The following is a 15,973-nucleotide window of genomic DNA, read 5'->3' on the forward strand; positions in this document are numbered from 1 at the left end:
ACCGATTAAAATGTCTCCAGTCATTTCAAAGGAACTAGAGAGCCATTGCTTCCTATTCTCACACTTTTCTTATGAGACAAAACATTAGTCAAGATTCGCAGTGTTTCTTGGGGAGGGTGGGAAGGCTGCATTTTTAGTGGGTAAAGCAATCTGCTTGCTCGTGTGTATCTATTTTACTATTAGCAAAATGGTTTCAGGGGCAACGTTACACTGTCTGTGCGTCTATCTGCCTATCTATTATTAATAAAGAAGAATAAGCATGCAGCCTACACTTTCATGATGAAGGAAGACTCTTTTATATAGGAGATGAAAATGTACAGGTTTATTTCAGTGGCTGCGCTTTACCTCACTGTTGTGGGCAAAAACTCCACAATCCTCTCGTTTATACTAAATCACCTCCACTACTGAAAGCACAATAGACTTAGAGAATGTGGCTCAGCAGCTCCCAGAATAAAAGGCAGTTCTTAAAGTGAGAGCTCATATCTGACATTTACAGTATATAGTAAGCGATTCAGCAAGCTACAGTTGCTGTGCACAATGACAGATCATTGGATAAATGAGCAACCGATAACAAGTGTGGAAGTCTTGGCTGTCCACATCAATAAATTAGACAATACCAAATAATCAATGCTACAAACTGCAAACTGCTGATTTAAGGTTGAAGGAAAAAAGCCTAGATGATGTTCAAGAACATGACAGAGAACCAGAGGGCATCACAGGTGAATAAAAACTAACACTACTTACCATTCTAATTACTTTGCATGTTCATGAGCTAGGAAGACAGTTTGTGAAGCTGTAAGTAAAGCGCCCAGAGTACTGACACTATATATAATTCATAGACTGCAGCATATTGCTACATTTCTCATTGCCCTTAGAACTTGTATTTTCTCCAGGAAATATGGAGGTAATACTTAATGTTTATCTTCCAAACTCATTTTTCATGAGCCTGATATTAACAGGTCACTCTGGTGAATGGGAAAGTCATCAATCTGGATCATCTGAGGGACCAAAAATGAAGGAGCTTTTATCCTTGTGGATATACTGCGTTGTCACTTCAACAGTGACACAGTTCACACTGCAACCACATATGGGAATGTGCATCCTTCTGATCCTGTCCAGATCCTCAGCTTACTGACTTTGATGAGGAGCTCTTGAAACCAGCAGAGTTGGGTCAATTTATCAGGACCTTGCTGGGTGTCAGGTGAAAGGGAGATGTTAAGACAGAACATGACTGGCCGTGTCACTTCTTCCAGGTGAATGGGCACCCACATTGTACTGATGCCTCGCTCTGGATTGAATTTTCCTGTTGACTCTTCACAGACACAGAAGTTGCTGCAGATTTATGCTGCGGTTTTTGCATGGTTGAACAAGGAACACTCTGAAAGAGGCAGAGAAATTGCTCCATTTTCCAAATGCGGTCAAAAGCAAATGGCCACATTTCTCTTTCTGGATCACACTGGGTTTGCCTGAGGTAGCTAAAAAAATTAAAGGCACTATAGAAATTAGTGGCTATTAAGTGTGCTTTGACCACAGAAATATGCTTAGCTGTCTACAGTAGTTAATGGGATGCCACTGGCCAAACATGTAACAAGTTAGAAGCCAAATTAAAGATTTAAGATAAATACTTTACTGTAAGAAACAGAAACCTAATATTTACAAAACAAAGACCTTGATAAAAATTAATACAAATCACATAAAACATATCAAAAGAAAACTCTAATTTTTGGCACTTCCTATATGTAGCTTTAAATAGACAGTTATTTTGGCAATGGTTTGAGAACCCAGCTGTGAAATTCATTTCCTGGTCTTTTAGTACTGTAGTTGTCAGCACTTAACCCATTTTTGGCTTCTGGTTTCTGTCACAAAAAGAAAGGTTTCCTTTAGAAAATCGAAATACTGGAAGATGCAATGTATGATTTATGTGAAAATGCAGCAGAGGAAATGCTAAAACAGTATCTCCTACTAAAGGTCTTTTGAAGTTTGCGACTCGTAAAAACTTTGGGCAGGTTTTTCTCTATCCTTTGCATCTAATGAAAAAGGGATTCCCTGACTGTGTCAATATATTGCAAACAGGGAGAAGAGATGAAGTCTTGCTATGGAAATGTGCAGGTTATGGCAACAAGAAAATGTCACTTCAAATATGATGTGAATGTTATATATTTTAACATGTCAACATTAGAAGGGAATAGGAAGGATCTTCTGTTCCCAAACAATCTGTAGTATCCCTCCCAGAAGTATAGAATTTCTGCAGATTTAACTTGTTCATTTTAAGATTTCTCTTCTGAATTAAAAAAGTATCTCCTTTTCACAGTTATTACAACTGTAGTCACGAGCAAGCTGCTTTTCTCTTTGCCTTTTGTTTCTCTGTTTTCCCCCAGACAGTAAGTTTTTCTAGACTTTTTTTCATTTATTCTCTTTTGGACTCAAATACTGGTAAAAGTTGTTTTGCAAAAGAACGTCAAAAGGTGCATTCCAGAAGGAAAGAAGGCCCTGCTGCCTCTACCACTATAAATACAGCCCACTGGCCAACAGCATGTACTAACGCCATGAATTAAAAAGGAAATGTAAGGTCACTATGAATGTCTTACGAGCTTATTATCCACCCTAACTGCTAATGCTATGTCTGATGAAAAACTGAAAATGCATACTTTATATTAAGCTCAGCATCTCTGGTTGGTTAATCATTGTACCTTACCTTGTGACACTATTAGAGAATGACACTTAAAGCCCAATGTGGCACACAGGCAGATGTCAGGGAGGCCACAGCATGAGGCCTCTTCTCCCTGCATCTTCCCAAGGCCGAGACATGACATACGACCTCACATCAGCCAAGGAAACGGGGTGCAAACACCTACCACCCCCCTTACTCCAGCAGCATTTTGCACAGTGATTTGCTGTCCGTATTACTAACTACAGGAGGGAGTTACGGCTTATGGATAAAAATAGCTTGTTAAGTACAAAATTGGGCTCTAAAGTAGAAAGTGCCAGTGTTCTCTGCACTCCAGCAGCATCCTGTGAAGTCACAGAGAGCAGAAGTCGGGCCTTCGGCTGGAAACAGCACATTTCCTGCCAAGAGTGAGCTCTAGCTGGAGCACTCGCATGGGGTACGCCGGGGACAGGCATCCTAGGCCATATGTCAAGGGTGAAGAGGACTGCCAAGCACCACAAGTGAACTGAACACTGTTCCTGGTGGGGAAAGAAGGGCTAAAGCTGCCAAGCCAGGAGAGAAAGGAGAGAAGGAAAAGCACGTTCCTGGGTCCAACAGCTGCTGACAGCTTCAACACCACTTTAGATGCAACACAATTCTGGTGAACCCTAAATAGGGGAAATTTTTCATTTGGAGATGTGAAGCTAAAAAAAGAGCTCTCTAGAAGGAGCAGCTGTTTCCAGGAAAAGGGAAACAGCTCCAAATACAGCAAACACTTCCCATCGCGGTCAGCACTGGTCACGCGAGTATGAGAGGAGGAGCAAACCCTGAAGGCCAGGCTAACTCGCACCATACACACGTCACCACATTCTACCTCAGAGGGCTTTTCAGCATGTTTCATCAGGAAAATTCACTGGCTGCTTTAGGCTTTCATTTAAATGTTTTCTGCTTTATTCAAGACAACAGGTACTCTGACTCATGTTTGAAAATACAAATAAATAAGAGAGAGGAGATCTAGTAGCTCTCATCTGATCCACTGACAAAAATCAGTAATAAAAATATCTCTGCACTCCAAGAAATGCCCAGATCCCAGGGATTAGGTGAGATGTCTAGTGCTGCCAGGAACCAGAGTCTGAATTTAGTGAAAATTCTGGCATTTTGCAAGAAATTTCCCCCGAAATATCAATATTTTTTTAAAAAAAATATTAATAGTAATATCAAAACATCCGATTTCAGGAATGCTGAAAGATTCTAGTAATATATATTAGTAGCTATATCTATTATTAAAATTCATACACCCACAAATCAAATCAAAATTTATTGGCTAACAAAATGAAGTTATTTGAGAAAACAAAATAAGAAATATAAAATGTTGCAATATGATCTTTGATGTTAAAATTACAGGAACTGAAAAGGATGTTATTTCCACACACTACTCTGACATGTTATTGTCTTATTTGATCATAAAATGGTGACAACAGCTATTTCATCCCAAAGAAGAGGCTCTGGAGCTTATACTATGAAGCAATAACGGAGGGTGAGAGCAACTCCAGCCTCCACCAGCTCTGCCAGGAGGCTCTGCCCTCTCTATGGAGTGCAATGCCAGGCAGAGATGTCAGAGTTCCTTTGGGTACCAGAAGCCATACAAACATTTTAACTAGTTCTGCTGAAAAGGTCCTTCAGTTACCTTAGAAACCCCTACAGACCCAAGCTTTGTGTGACAGGCATGTCCTTACTATAGCACCTCTCGCTGCAGAAAACTACATTCAGTTCATTCACTTTTATTCCTTAGCCATATGCTTTTTTAACCTATGTCTTATGTTGGCCCTGCTTTTATGCATATCCAATTCCCATCTACACAATGATGTTCAGAGCTCAGCGACCTTTTAGAGCAAAGCTGGGTTTTTTTGATAAGTAACTATTTAAGCAATACCAAAATATTTCATATATTCATTGAAAATTACTAAACTGCTTGTGCCAAAACATAATGCTATTGGCATAGAATCATAATGAAATGTTTTCAGATTTTTAATCAAACAACAATTCTTACATTTTACATTATAAAAGTAAATTCCTTATAATAGTCTGAATTCCAAAGGACACGTTTCAGTTCGGCTCAAACAGGCTTTTAATTTATCTTAACACTTTTTGCTGTGGTGGTTCTCAAAAGTGTCAACAGCCAAAACTGTTGTCAATCAACAAGTAATTTGTATGATCCTGTTGATAATGCTTTATCTACTGTAAGCTGGTAGATTTTAAGGTGCACTTACAGATTACTGCAGGTGTGAATTTGTACTGACCAGCACCCACTAATTCCTGCTAATATGTCACTAGACTCGACCACAAATAATGTAAAACAGCATGCCAAGTTTACAGAGGATTAAAAATGTACAAAAAAGCAAGTACCACCAAATAGTGGACATACTTCTAGCTCATATCCTCACTTATTCTGCGGTATCTCGTCTCTGTATGTCCCCAGAGCTGCTGGAGAGTATGACTAATCCTTTGCATTTTTAAATCCAGTTCACCCCCTTGGTTTAACAATAGCAAATCACCATCAACTGCTTGTGATAATAAAGGGGTCCCAAACACACAAACAAGATCTAGCAACGGCAGCAGGTGTAATTTGAAAAGTGAGCAATGTAATGAGATTTGAAAGAATTTAATGGAAAAACTATGAGCAAAGTGTGAATTCAGGCAGAATCATTCAATTCATGTAGCCATGTGGAATAATTTGTCATTTACAACAGTCAAAACAAATACTGCTGCATAAATGGCTTTTAGGAACAGCCAGGAATTTAGAAGCCTATGAAGAATATGACAGAGTAGAGGTTGAAGGAAACTTGGAGGACAGGGCTGCTGGACAGAGTGGTCCAGTAATTCCTGCATGTCACTCCAATCCATCACCAGCAGTTTATGAAGTTGGTCAGGTGGCCACCTTCTGCTGTCAAACTGGAAAAAAAATCACCAGTACAAGTTCACAAATCACCTCTTTTCACAGTGAACAGAAAGAACAAGGCAACCTCTCCCACAAAAAGCACATTCCTGCAAGATAGCCCCACCTGCCAGGGGATACCTGGGCCACCCCATGAGAGCAGGCCTTGCCTTTCCCCAGCCTCCAACGTACATCGACTAAGGGTTACATGTTACTTGCTAAGAGATAATGCTGTTGTGTTTCTTCAGCAGAAAAGGCTGACAAGACTTGTTTCACATCTGTCTGCATAATATAACAAACCCATGAAGAACTAGTGATGAAAAAGATGTTTTGTTGACAAGCTATTATTGTTAACTGCACCCAAACACCAAGATTTAGGCACTGCTCATTAGTGCTATATTGTAGCTCAGTATTTTGTCCCCATAAATACCTTGTGTCAAAATATTTTTCAAATATATTCTAGGCTGTAAGCCTTTTCCTTATAATCCCAAAGAGCTATAGACTGAAGCCTTTTATCATCTTAACCACACTAGCCTGTACCTTAACCATTGAAGCCATACGATAACACTGCCAGTCACGTACAGTACTCCATGTGTAGTCCAACTACCCCTTTCTACAAATGCCATTTCACCTGTTTGTTCTGCTCATCTACTAACATAACTCAGATCTCTTTGCCTTTCTTACTGTGGCCAGGCATTATGTTGACAGCTTTCAGTTTCCATCTATGACTCCAGAGATTTTTCCTTACAAATTATCTCATAGTAGCTAATACCACTGCTTAGTCACAGGAAGAAGAAACAGAGTAGGAACTCCCCCTCTACCTCTAACTGATCCACTGAGATCTTCTGTTTGAGTCTGTTAAAGTGAGAAGGCAAGACTGGATCTGAGGAAATCAAGGCCCAGGGATTGGCACGTGCTGTCCTTGTAGCTCCCTGGCACAGCCACAGTGGCTCAGGCCACTGCCCTGACTCTGGCACAGAGAGGTAAGGCAGCACCTCAAAACAGCTGTAATGACTTCACTGCAAGTTCACTTAAATAATCGCTGGATAACTAACTAATAAGACATGGGCTTTGACCCTAATTAAAACTCTCACCTAGCAGACTCTACTTAAAATAAAAGCTTAAGCAACACCAATATGAATACCAAATGCATAGTCACTCTTCACACAGTCCACCACTGCTCTTGTCTGCAATTAACTTTGATCAGGCTGCCTTGTGGGATCACATCTTCAGTAAAGCTGCTGCATTAGCCCTGGATATCATTAACTCTTCTGATTACCTCTTCCCACATCAAGTTAAAATGGTGCTTCTGGCTTCAGCACCTTCAAATTTTCCTGAAATTGATTTCAAGTTTCACTCTTTAGATGCTCATACTGCATTTCCCCATGAATATCAGCTATTTCATATTGCCACTTATGTAACTACCAGAATCTCCAGAAAGGACTAAAAACCTCATGTACCAGATTTGATGCAATGTTAAAAAAGGAAAGATCCTTGTCTTACAATCGAGAGACAAAGTAAATATCTTAATTGACTTAACTGGTATTTCAAGTATTGTGTACTTCAGCGAAGGCCTGTTAGACTACAGGGAATCTAAGCCAAGCTTCTCTCTCACCATGGCAGTGCAGCTCTCCTTGCTTGAGGGTGAAGTGGAGTTGCCTGTTTCACTTTCAGAATTACTCTTTAATAACAATTTCAGGTTACCATGGCTGCTAGCAGTGGCCAACAAAGTCTCACTGTTCAAAATCTGTATTGTTAGAGGAACTCAGGCACTTGCCAATAAATGTCAATTCAGGCACGTTAATAAGTAACAGCAATAGAAACAGCATTAGAAAGTTCCTGCAGAAGAAAACAGTAGGCAAGATCCTTTCTCCACACCTGCATTGCAGGCTAGCAGAGACAATTCTACCACAGTTTTGCTGGTGAGCCTTCAGCAGTATTTGCTAACAGTGATTTATAAAGACCAGCAGGTTCAGCAGCCTGAGCTCTGGTCTTACCCAAGCTCCTCCTGGTACAGCAGATGAGAAAATTTTCAGACAGGTGAATAATGTGGCCCGGTGCACTACCAGTCCTACTGCAAGAAAGACATGGGCATACTGGAACATGTCTGTGAAGGGCTGCAAAGATGATTAAAGGACTGGAATATCTATCATACGAGAAGAGCCTGAGAGAGATGGGGTGGGTTGGTCAGTAGAAAAGGTGGCTCATGGGGATCTGATCCATGTGTATAAATATCTGGTGGGAAGGTGTAAAGAAGGCTGATCCAGACAGTTCTCAATGGTGCCCAGTGGAAGAATATGAGGCAAAATGGGGACACAAACTATAATAACAGAAATTCTGTTTAAACATAAGAAAAATCTTTTCAACTGTGAGGGTGGTTGAACACTGTGACATTCTTGCCCAGAGATGTTGTGGAGTCGTATTCTTGGAAATAACCAACACATGATTGGTCACAGCCCTGGGCAGCCTGCTGTAGCTGATTCTGCCTGAGCTGAGGGTTGGGCAGGATGAGCTCCAGAGGTGCCTCCAACCTACATCTGCACCAGCCTCAGGGAAAGCAAACTCTCAGGGTGAGTGTGCCAAAAATTACACCAGTGTGCAGTTTTATTTCTGGCTCCCATAAGACATATTCTTCCACAAAGTCCCTGAGTATGTCATGTACCTGCTCCCAGCCTGTGATCTGATCTGCCTCAGGACCCCCACCCGACATGGCCAGCCACACAAGTAATCCTCTCCTGTTTGTTGTATGAGTTTTCTTTGACCTGCCCCCCATAAAAATCTAAATCCACATGCATATGAAATTCACAAACTGAAACAAAACAGGAGAAAGAAACTTGGTGAAGCACCAAGCTGTAAGATAATATGTTTACATGTTTCTATGTATTACATTCATAGTTCTAAACCATATTTTCAGGCCATCATCTACATAAACTTACTAGCCTATTCCAGATATCCAGAGAGGTTCAACCAGCAAACACATCACATATGTCTCCCAAGCACTTAAATCCAGAAAAGGTGTTTACTAACATATGTGCTTTTATAAACTAAAGGAAATTGAATTTAACATGAATTTCACACTGAATTACAAGGGTAACAATCTCTTGGTTCTCAAGCATTTTGCAAAAAGGACAACACTTGCATATTCCATATTTACTTTTTTAGTAATTCAGGTAATAAACGCTTTAATAAAACAAATAACTTTAATACATACTAGAGTTAGTTTAGGACAAATTCACTGAACTGTGAAGTATGAATATACCACACTGTTCAAATAATGAAGAGAACACCATGATGAGAGGAAGAGCATAGAATACCTGTTATCTAAAGAATATACATCATGGGGAATTGAATTAGATGCATCTAATTTTCACTTTGTTAAACTTAGTTCATATTCTGGTTGAAGACCAGCATGCTGCCTAGGAAAGCAACTATCCACAAGCGGGTATTATATCTTCATTTGATGGTCTGGGGTCAGGTAGGTCAAACCCATACTTTAGAGACCTGTCCATGGTCAAAAATGGACAACAAAGCATAACATGATAGATGAATCTGACACACAGGGAAATGAACTCATTTAAAATGAGGAATAATGATAAGAATAGAAAAATGCATTTCACTCAAAGGGAGGAATTGTGTCTCAAGAACATACTAGAAATATCATATGGACTAATTAAGTTTAATATAAGAAAGCAGAATTCTACTTGTCACTGCCTTAGGCAGGATCCCATTTTAATCAAAACACAGATGCGAAAATACCCAACCATTTGTTTATATGGTTTTGTGAGAAAGGCCAAAAAACCCTCAACTGTTTTCAGATACTTGCAAAGTTCCACAGACAGTGAAGGAAAATAGTAATTACAGATGTCATACTGCACAGTGGAATGGAAAGGGATCAGGAATATAATGGTAGGCAAATACTATTTTACCCATTCATTTCTGCTACCTGACAAAAAGAGACAGAAAAATACTGTTCTCTAGTAGATTACTACATGGACTCAGAAACATACAATATATGACCTCCTAAGAAGCAGTTCAAGAACTTCATTCTTGGAATAGGTTGTGCCACACTTCACTAAAGACAAACACTAGACTAGAGAAGTTGATCATCATAAATTAAACCAAAGCTTTAAAAATTGGAACAATCACTCAAAAAAAAAGAAAGACTCAAGATGTCTCTTTTGGCTGTGTTTTATTCTAGGACAAAGTTCACCAAAACCTGTTTTAAAGCTTGAGTCAACCTTTCCTCTCTTTAGCACCAAAGACAAAACTGAAGTCTGAATTACTTCCAGCATATAGGGAGGACTTAGGTCTTGTTAGGTTTTGTACAGAGCAAAATGTAGAAGTAGTTCTCTGCAGAATTTTATCAGCTCTTGATATAAATTTCCCCTAGTTTGGGACTGCTTGGCTATTGGGATTTGGTTTGGACTTCTATCAAACAGATTCACTGACATGTAAAAACCACTTTTTCTTCTTATTTCAAAGCTTTTTTCTTTTTTTTTAATTGGCATAGAACAAAGATTCTTACCAGTAACCTTCAGTTCAACTGTTCTTCGTATAAGCTTGCCTTCATACTTTAGTTCACAGGTATAATTTCCTCCATCTTCTTCTTGGACCTCTTGTATTAAAAGAGTACTTCCCTTCTGAATTACGATGCTTCTCCACATTTTTGGCTTACATTCCTGCAGAAAAAAACCCCATTGCCAAAATTACCCAGCTTGCATGACATAAGACAGCATTGCCTGATCAGATTTTCAGTATTATACATAAGTAAACAACCATCTCAATATATTTTGCAATTCAAATTCAAATATAATTTCAGAAAGCATAGAGATCTGAAACTGGAATTAATTTGAAGACAGAAATTAAACAGAAATGTTTTTAAGGTTCAGCAATTCCCACTGTATCACATCAGCCGTGTATAATACGTGGTGCCCTGAAGCAATGGTTAAGTATCTTCTCTTTTTCATGATGAACAACTGCCAAGACCTCTACTTTAGGATGGACCATGAAAATGCATCTCTGTTTGAAGGGAGTAAGGGCAACATCTGTTAGGAGTTAGCCTGAAGGCAAACTTTACACGCAGTCTCAGGCTAGAACCAACTACCAACAGAAGAAAACAGGAAGAACAACAGCAGTTTTGTGAGCAAGAGAATTCAGGAAGCCTGGTTTCTTTCTCTGGCACCTGATGAGCTTTGATTCAGCCTTTTCCCATCACTGTAGCAACACCCCCATGTGTGTCCTCTGATGGAGTACACGGTGCTGATGGCCTGCAACTCTCACTGACTTTTCCAGGCAGACATTAGCTGTTACTTGGCAGATTTAGGTTCATCACTATGAACTGTGGTCCCACTGGAACAGCATTTCAGTCCTCCTGTACAGTGTGTGATACAGTGCAAGAAGAGGCTCTCCCTTTCTTAACATATTGAATCCTTTCAGCTGGATCAATGGCACTCATGTCAATGGTACTCATGACTGAAATACCTCTTGGAATGCTCTGAACTAAAAGCACAGGCACAATTTGATCATTGTCTCTTTAAAAGGGTACCTTAAGATTACGTATTTATTGTCTCTCAGTGACTTGTTCTGCCTGCAAACAAAATAGCACTTTTCTCCATTCTCTAAAACACTCCGTGCTCCCAGGAGTTCTGGAGGCTCTAGCTGCCCAGAGCACACAAAGCAACATAGGGCCCGAATACCTTTAACGCCCCTCTATTCCCTCACTCAAGGTGGCAACATGGAATAAACACCCAGATTGCAACTAACAATCTTGCAGCAGTTACATCAGGCTCAGCAACTTCATAGATTTGTGTAAAAAGCTCAGATCTACACCCCATTTTCTGCTCATCTACAACAGCAATGTCAGCGTTCTGCAAAGGCAGAACAAAGCTTTCTCTTATGAAAACAACCACAGAAGAAAATTAACATGCAAATATATTGTATGACAGCAAGAGATCAGAACGACACAAACATAATTTTTTCATGGGATTCCATACACATTCCAAATCCACAATGTCAGATTCTAAATTAAAGCATAATAAAAAAGAAGAAATAAAAAGATGGGACTGTGAGCTTTTGGCCTTGCAGCTGAAAATGGAGCACTGAAGCATTTATCCCTATCCCTAATAGGCCAGATTCAGTTACAATATGGTCTGATTTTTAATTCTGAAATTGTGTGGTACTACTGCAGGTAACAGAGTGTTCAGGTTATCTTTCTGTTTCCGCAGTACAGTTGTAAGGAAAGTGTAATCTTGTCTTGCATGTGAACTTTAGTTAACAACAATGACAGAGAGTGATCAGAATCCCAATCCTGTCTGCTGTGCTAAGAAGAATCAGAGCTTATTTTTGTTACTAAATTGCACTGACATCGCTTGAGACTCAGGCAGGACACAAATCTGAGCCGGAAAATGCCACTAAATCCTTTCTGATTTGCACGCAATTTTTTAGTCCTGTTTAAAGGTACATTAACCACCTATGCGGAGTAACTAAACCTGAACACTGGGTAAAGAATATGATGCAGTTCTATTCAACCCTAATTTGGAAGGATACAATTCCCAGAATACACAAAGTAAGCATATTTCAGATATGCACCCTTTCAGTGCAGCACTGAAAGACTTTATCAAATGTTACCAGTTTTATACTCTTTTATTTTTAAAAGTTTGGGAGCAAAGAGATAGAAGATACATTTTCATACGTTTCATATTTTTATATTCTACATGTTTGTAATAAGAAGGGAGACATCTTTACTACTACAGAGATTAATGACTTAGCACAAACAATGTTTGTGCTATTGTGGTTTTACAGAGAGGATTTGTTCTGTTGGAATTGTACCACTAATTTCCTAATTGTTTCTTTTTGTATCTACTTAAAACTTCATATTAAACATGATTTATAAGCCCTCCCCAAATTTTAGCTAATTAATTTTTCTCCTACTGACTATGCAGGCTTTCTAAACATATGTTGAAAATGCCCCTTTTAGTCTGCCTGTTTTTCACAGACTAGTTCAATACACAAAACTAAAAGCTAAAAGGAGAAGCTGGAAAATCATAGCAATTTGTATTTTAAGCAACAAAACCGGCCGAGAAACAAACCAATTTAAACAAAAATCTAACTAGTCTTCATATTGTGAAAATCTAGGTTCTACTGTCAGGTCTACCAATTTCTCTGAAAAGATAAGTGCTCAGCTGTACCACTGTTGCTTGTTTAACCATTTAATTGTTCCTTTCTGCTTTTGCACCATGTTTACCTGCTAGAAACCTCTGAGAGTTTCTTTTTCTAGATTATTTGTTCTCCTTAGTCATCTTAAATGCTTTTAAGTTTTTCCCCCTAATATTATGCTTCTTCTTATCTTCCTTTAAATTTAAGTGGCAGCACCTCAACAACTCTATTTTTTGTAGGGTAGATAACAACTACCTGTCTTTCACCTGATATTTTGTTTGTTTTCACAGCCCTTCCTTCAACCCAGTAGTAGAAGAGATGGTGAAAATGGATTAAGACTCCACATTCTAGATGTAATATACCTCTTTGCCAGTTGATTTTTCATAAAACTGCTCTTTACCATTAAATCCCATTCATTCAATCATGTCTTGACACATGTTATTTATTTTTTAAAAAATCCTTATACTTCTTGTCAAAACAGTTCTAACTTAACTAATGTAACAGAGCTGTGTGTATATCAATAGTATTAATTGTGGAAATCTTTAAAAAGAAGTATTTCATGTAGTGTAATTCTAGCCAGAAGTGAAGTTCCTACTACTGCTAAAACAAATCCTCACAGCAAATGTTTCATTACTTATTGGGTGTGCACGTGGAAATCTATTCGGGCATAATTATTTGAAGAGCATGTTTAAATTACAGTTAACTCCCTGTAAATTGATGCAATTACTGGCTCAGATTCATTAATCCCTCCACACAGAAGAGTCTTTCGGAAGGTAGGGCAAGTCCTGCACAGGGTGGGCTTGCACAATCCTGTCTGATGGTCTTTCATCGGACACAAGTCCAAACTCCCCAACTGCGAGCAAACAGGGAGGTTCTTGTGAACACAAGGATTTCTCTTTTCAGCTAAAGGTATAAAGAACAGATCTTGAGGACTTTTTGATATTTATCTACTCTTCTATTTTTGAAAACTTATGCTCTCTCCCTGGATGAAAATCCACTCTAAATATTTCAGCACAATGAAAAGCAGTTGCCCCTCAGTGCCTCTGGAGCAGATTTACACGAGAAGATGGTTGATTATACCTTCATGTACATGTCAAACTCAATCACAAAGGTAGAGGGGGAAAATTTGAGGATCCAATGTGCTATGGCTAGAAACAGATGGCTTTGTCAGAAAGTGGGGGTCAGGTCCTAAAGTGGAATATCACTTTACACTATTCTTCAGGAGAAGGACCTGCACATTGTTACACACAGCATGAGCTTAAGTCCCAGAACGTGGTTTATAGGGGTTACCCCAGTACTCATCATATTACTTTGAAATCGAAGTAATTATATATTTTCTAGAAACTTGACTTGTGCTTTTTTGAATAGGCAGATGTCTATTAACAGTTAGTACCATAATGCCCTCTAGAATATTTTTCCAAAATCCTGTTTGAGGAGTAAATTTCAAGGGATAACATGACACATATACCTTCTACGTAACATTAATATTGACATTTCACATTACTGAGCTTCCCAACTCAGGTCCAGATAACATATGTGTCGTCCAAGAACTGAACTGGTAGCGCTTTCTTGTTAATTATGGATAAGGCAGTATATGTAGTAGGTTATTCCACTAATGTCTCTTTTCATTACCAAGCCAGACTAAAGGTTCTTGACTTTGACTGTCTCACTCTTATCATTCAACCACATCAATTCTGTTCAGTTTCACTACAGTGATGACCTGTCAATCAGCTGTCACACAACCTGTGTGCACAACCCAGATAACACGTGTGGGTACATGGAACAAAGACCCTTCCACTCCCTTTCTGGGTCAGCACAAAGCATCACTGATGTGGGATTGTACATGCATCTTCCTTAGACAGATTTCTGCTCCATGACAGTTGAAGATTATTCCTGCCAGGCTATTTTTGCAACGTGTTCTTGCAAACAAATGAGATCTTCAGTGATTTGGTGTTCAGTAATACCTAGGTAGAAAGGGCAAAACCAGCCCTCTGGTACCTCTTTTCTCCAAGGTTTCAGAGTTCACTGAATACATATTTTATGTATTAACAGCACTGAAGATATCCACCCATATGCTGAGAAAAACAGCTTCAATGCCTGAAATAAAAGCTTTGTTTACACTAACAATGGGTTATGGCACACTTTCTGTAATTATAAGATAGAATATGTGAGATTTCTGTAAAAAAAGAGAAAAAAATGACACCTTTTATAATTGTTCTTTTCTGATGCAACCTGCTAAAGAGGAAAAAAATCTGCAGCTCTGCACATATTACTTATTTCTTACAAAATAAATATCTTAAAAGAACATTAAGGTTGGCAAATCAAGCACTCAATATTTAGGATTTAACTAGTTTGTATGTTTTTGTCTTCATTACCCGAACCAAGTTTGTCCTAAACTCATTCTGCCTTTATCCCTACAATAGAAAACTCTATCTTCCATGAACCCCACTGAGCTCTTCCTCTTGCCCAACTATTTCTTGTTCCTTCTGACTGCCAGCTCTTTATTATTCTCCTTTGGTTCTTGCAGTAACTCATAATCAAGGGCCTTTGAAATATCAGACTTTGATCCAAGTCCAGACAACTGGTAAAGTTTGCCAGATGTTGCTACGGTCTTGGTACCTGACATATTTCAGTCATTCTGCTGCTTTACTGAGGAGCTACAGAAACACATCTGCTAAAAGCGGTGTGTGATACTTGACAGGCCTTGGAGAAGGTACAGCCAGCCGAGTTACCTGCCGAGTAGTAAAAGTATCTAACAGACCTCAGTTAAAATTAACAGACCTCAGTAAAATTACTCAGTAAAGCCCAGCAGAAGCAAATGCATCTCTGTGAAATTACCCTGCAGACTTTGGTAAAAATTAACAAGCCTTGGTGAAATTACCCAACAGACTTCATAAAAATTAACTAGGTAGCACTACTGTTGCTGATACACCTTTGGCTCCATTGTAGGTTGCCTCCCTTTGTTTCTACTACAGTATCAGGTAGGAAGACATCCCAAGATGGAAACTGGTACAGAGGCACAGTGGTTTGGGAATGTGGTACCACTGCTGGAGAAGTCACGTGATCTCCTGCACAGAACATCCTCATTGATGCTGATTTCTGTTGACAATGGCTACGCTGAGTAGTTGGAGAGCATCCTCCAGACCAGTCACAAACCACTGCAGGCTCAGAAAAGGCCGTCTCTGAGCCTCAGACTGAAAACAGTGGAAGTTTTGTATAGTTTCAGCACAATAGCA

At 39.2% G+C, this 15,973-nt stretch overlaps 1 protein-coding gene across 5 annotated transcripts in view; it reads right to left on the reverse strand.

The window, feature by feature from the left end:
• The window catches only part of IL1RAPL2 (interleukin 1 receptor accessory protein like 2), a 396,678-nt gene that overhangs the window by 163,048 nt on the left and 217,657 nt on the right, over window positions 1-15,973 (reverse strand). For all 5 annotated transcript variants that reach the window (XM_074915420.1, XM_074915422.1, XM_074915421.1 and 2 more), the window contains one exon: window positions 10,108-10,261. In XM_074915420.1, coding sequence (XP_074771521.1) covers window positions 10,108-10,261 — 154 coding nt within the window. The remainder of the gene's footprint in view (window positions 1-10,107; window positions 10,262-15,973) is intronic.

This window comes from Athene noctua, chromosome 11, assembly GCF_965140245.1.
Source record: "Athene noctua chromosome 11, bAthNoc1.hap1.1, whole genome shotgun sequence".
Classification (NCBI taxonomy): Eukaryota; Metazoa; Chordata; class Aves; order Strigiformes; family Strigidae; genus Athene; species Athene noctua.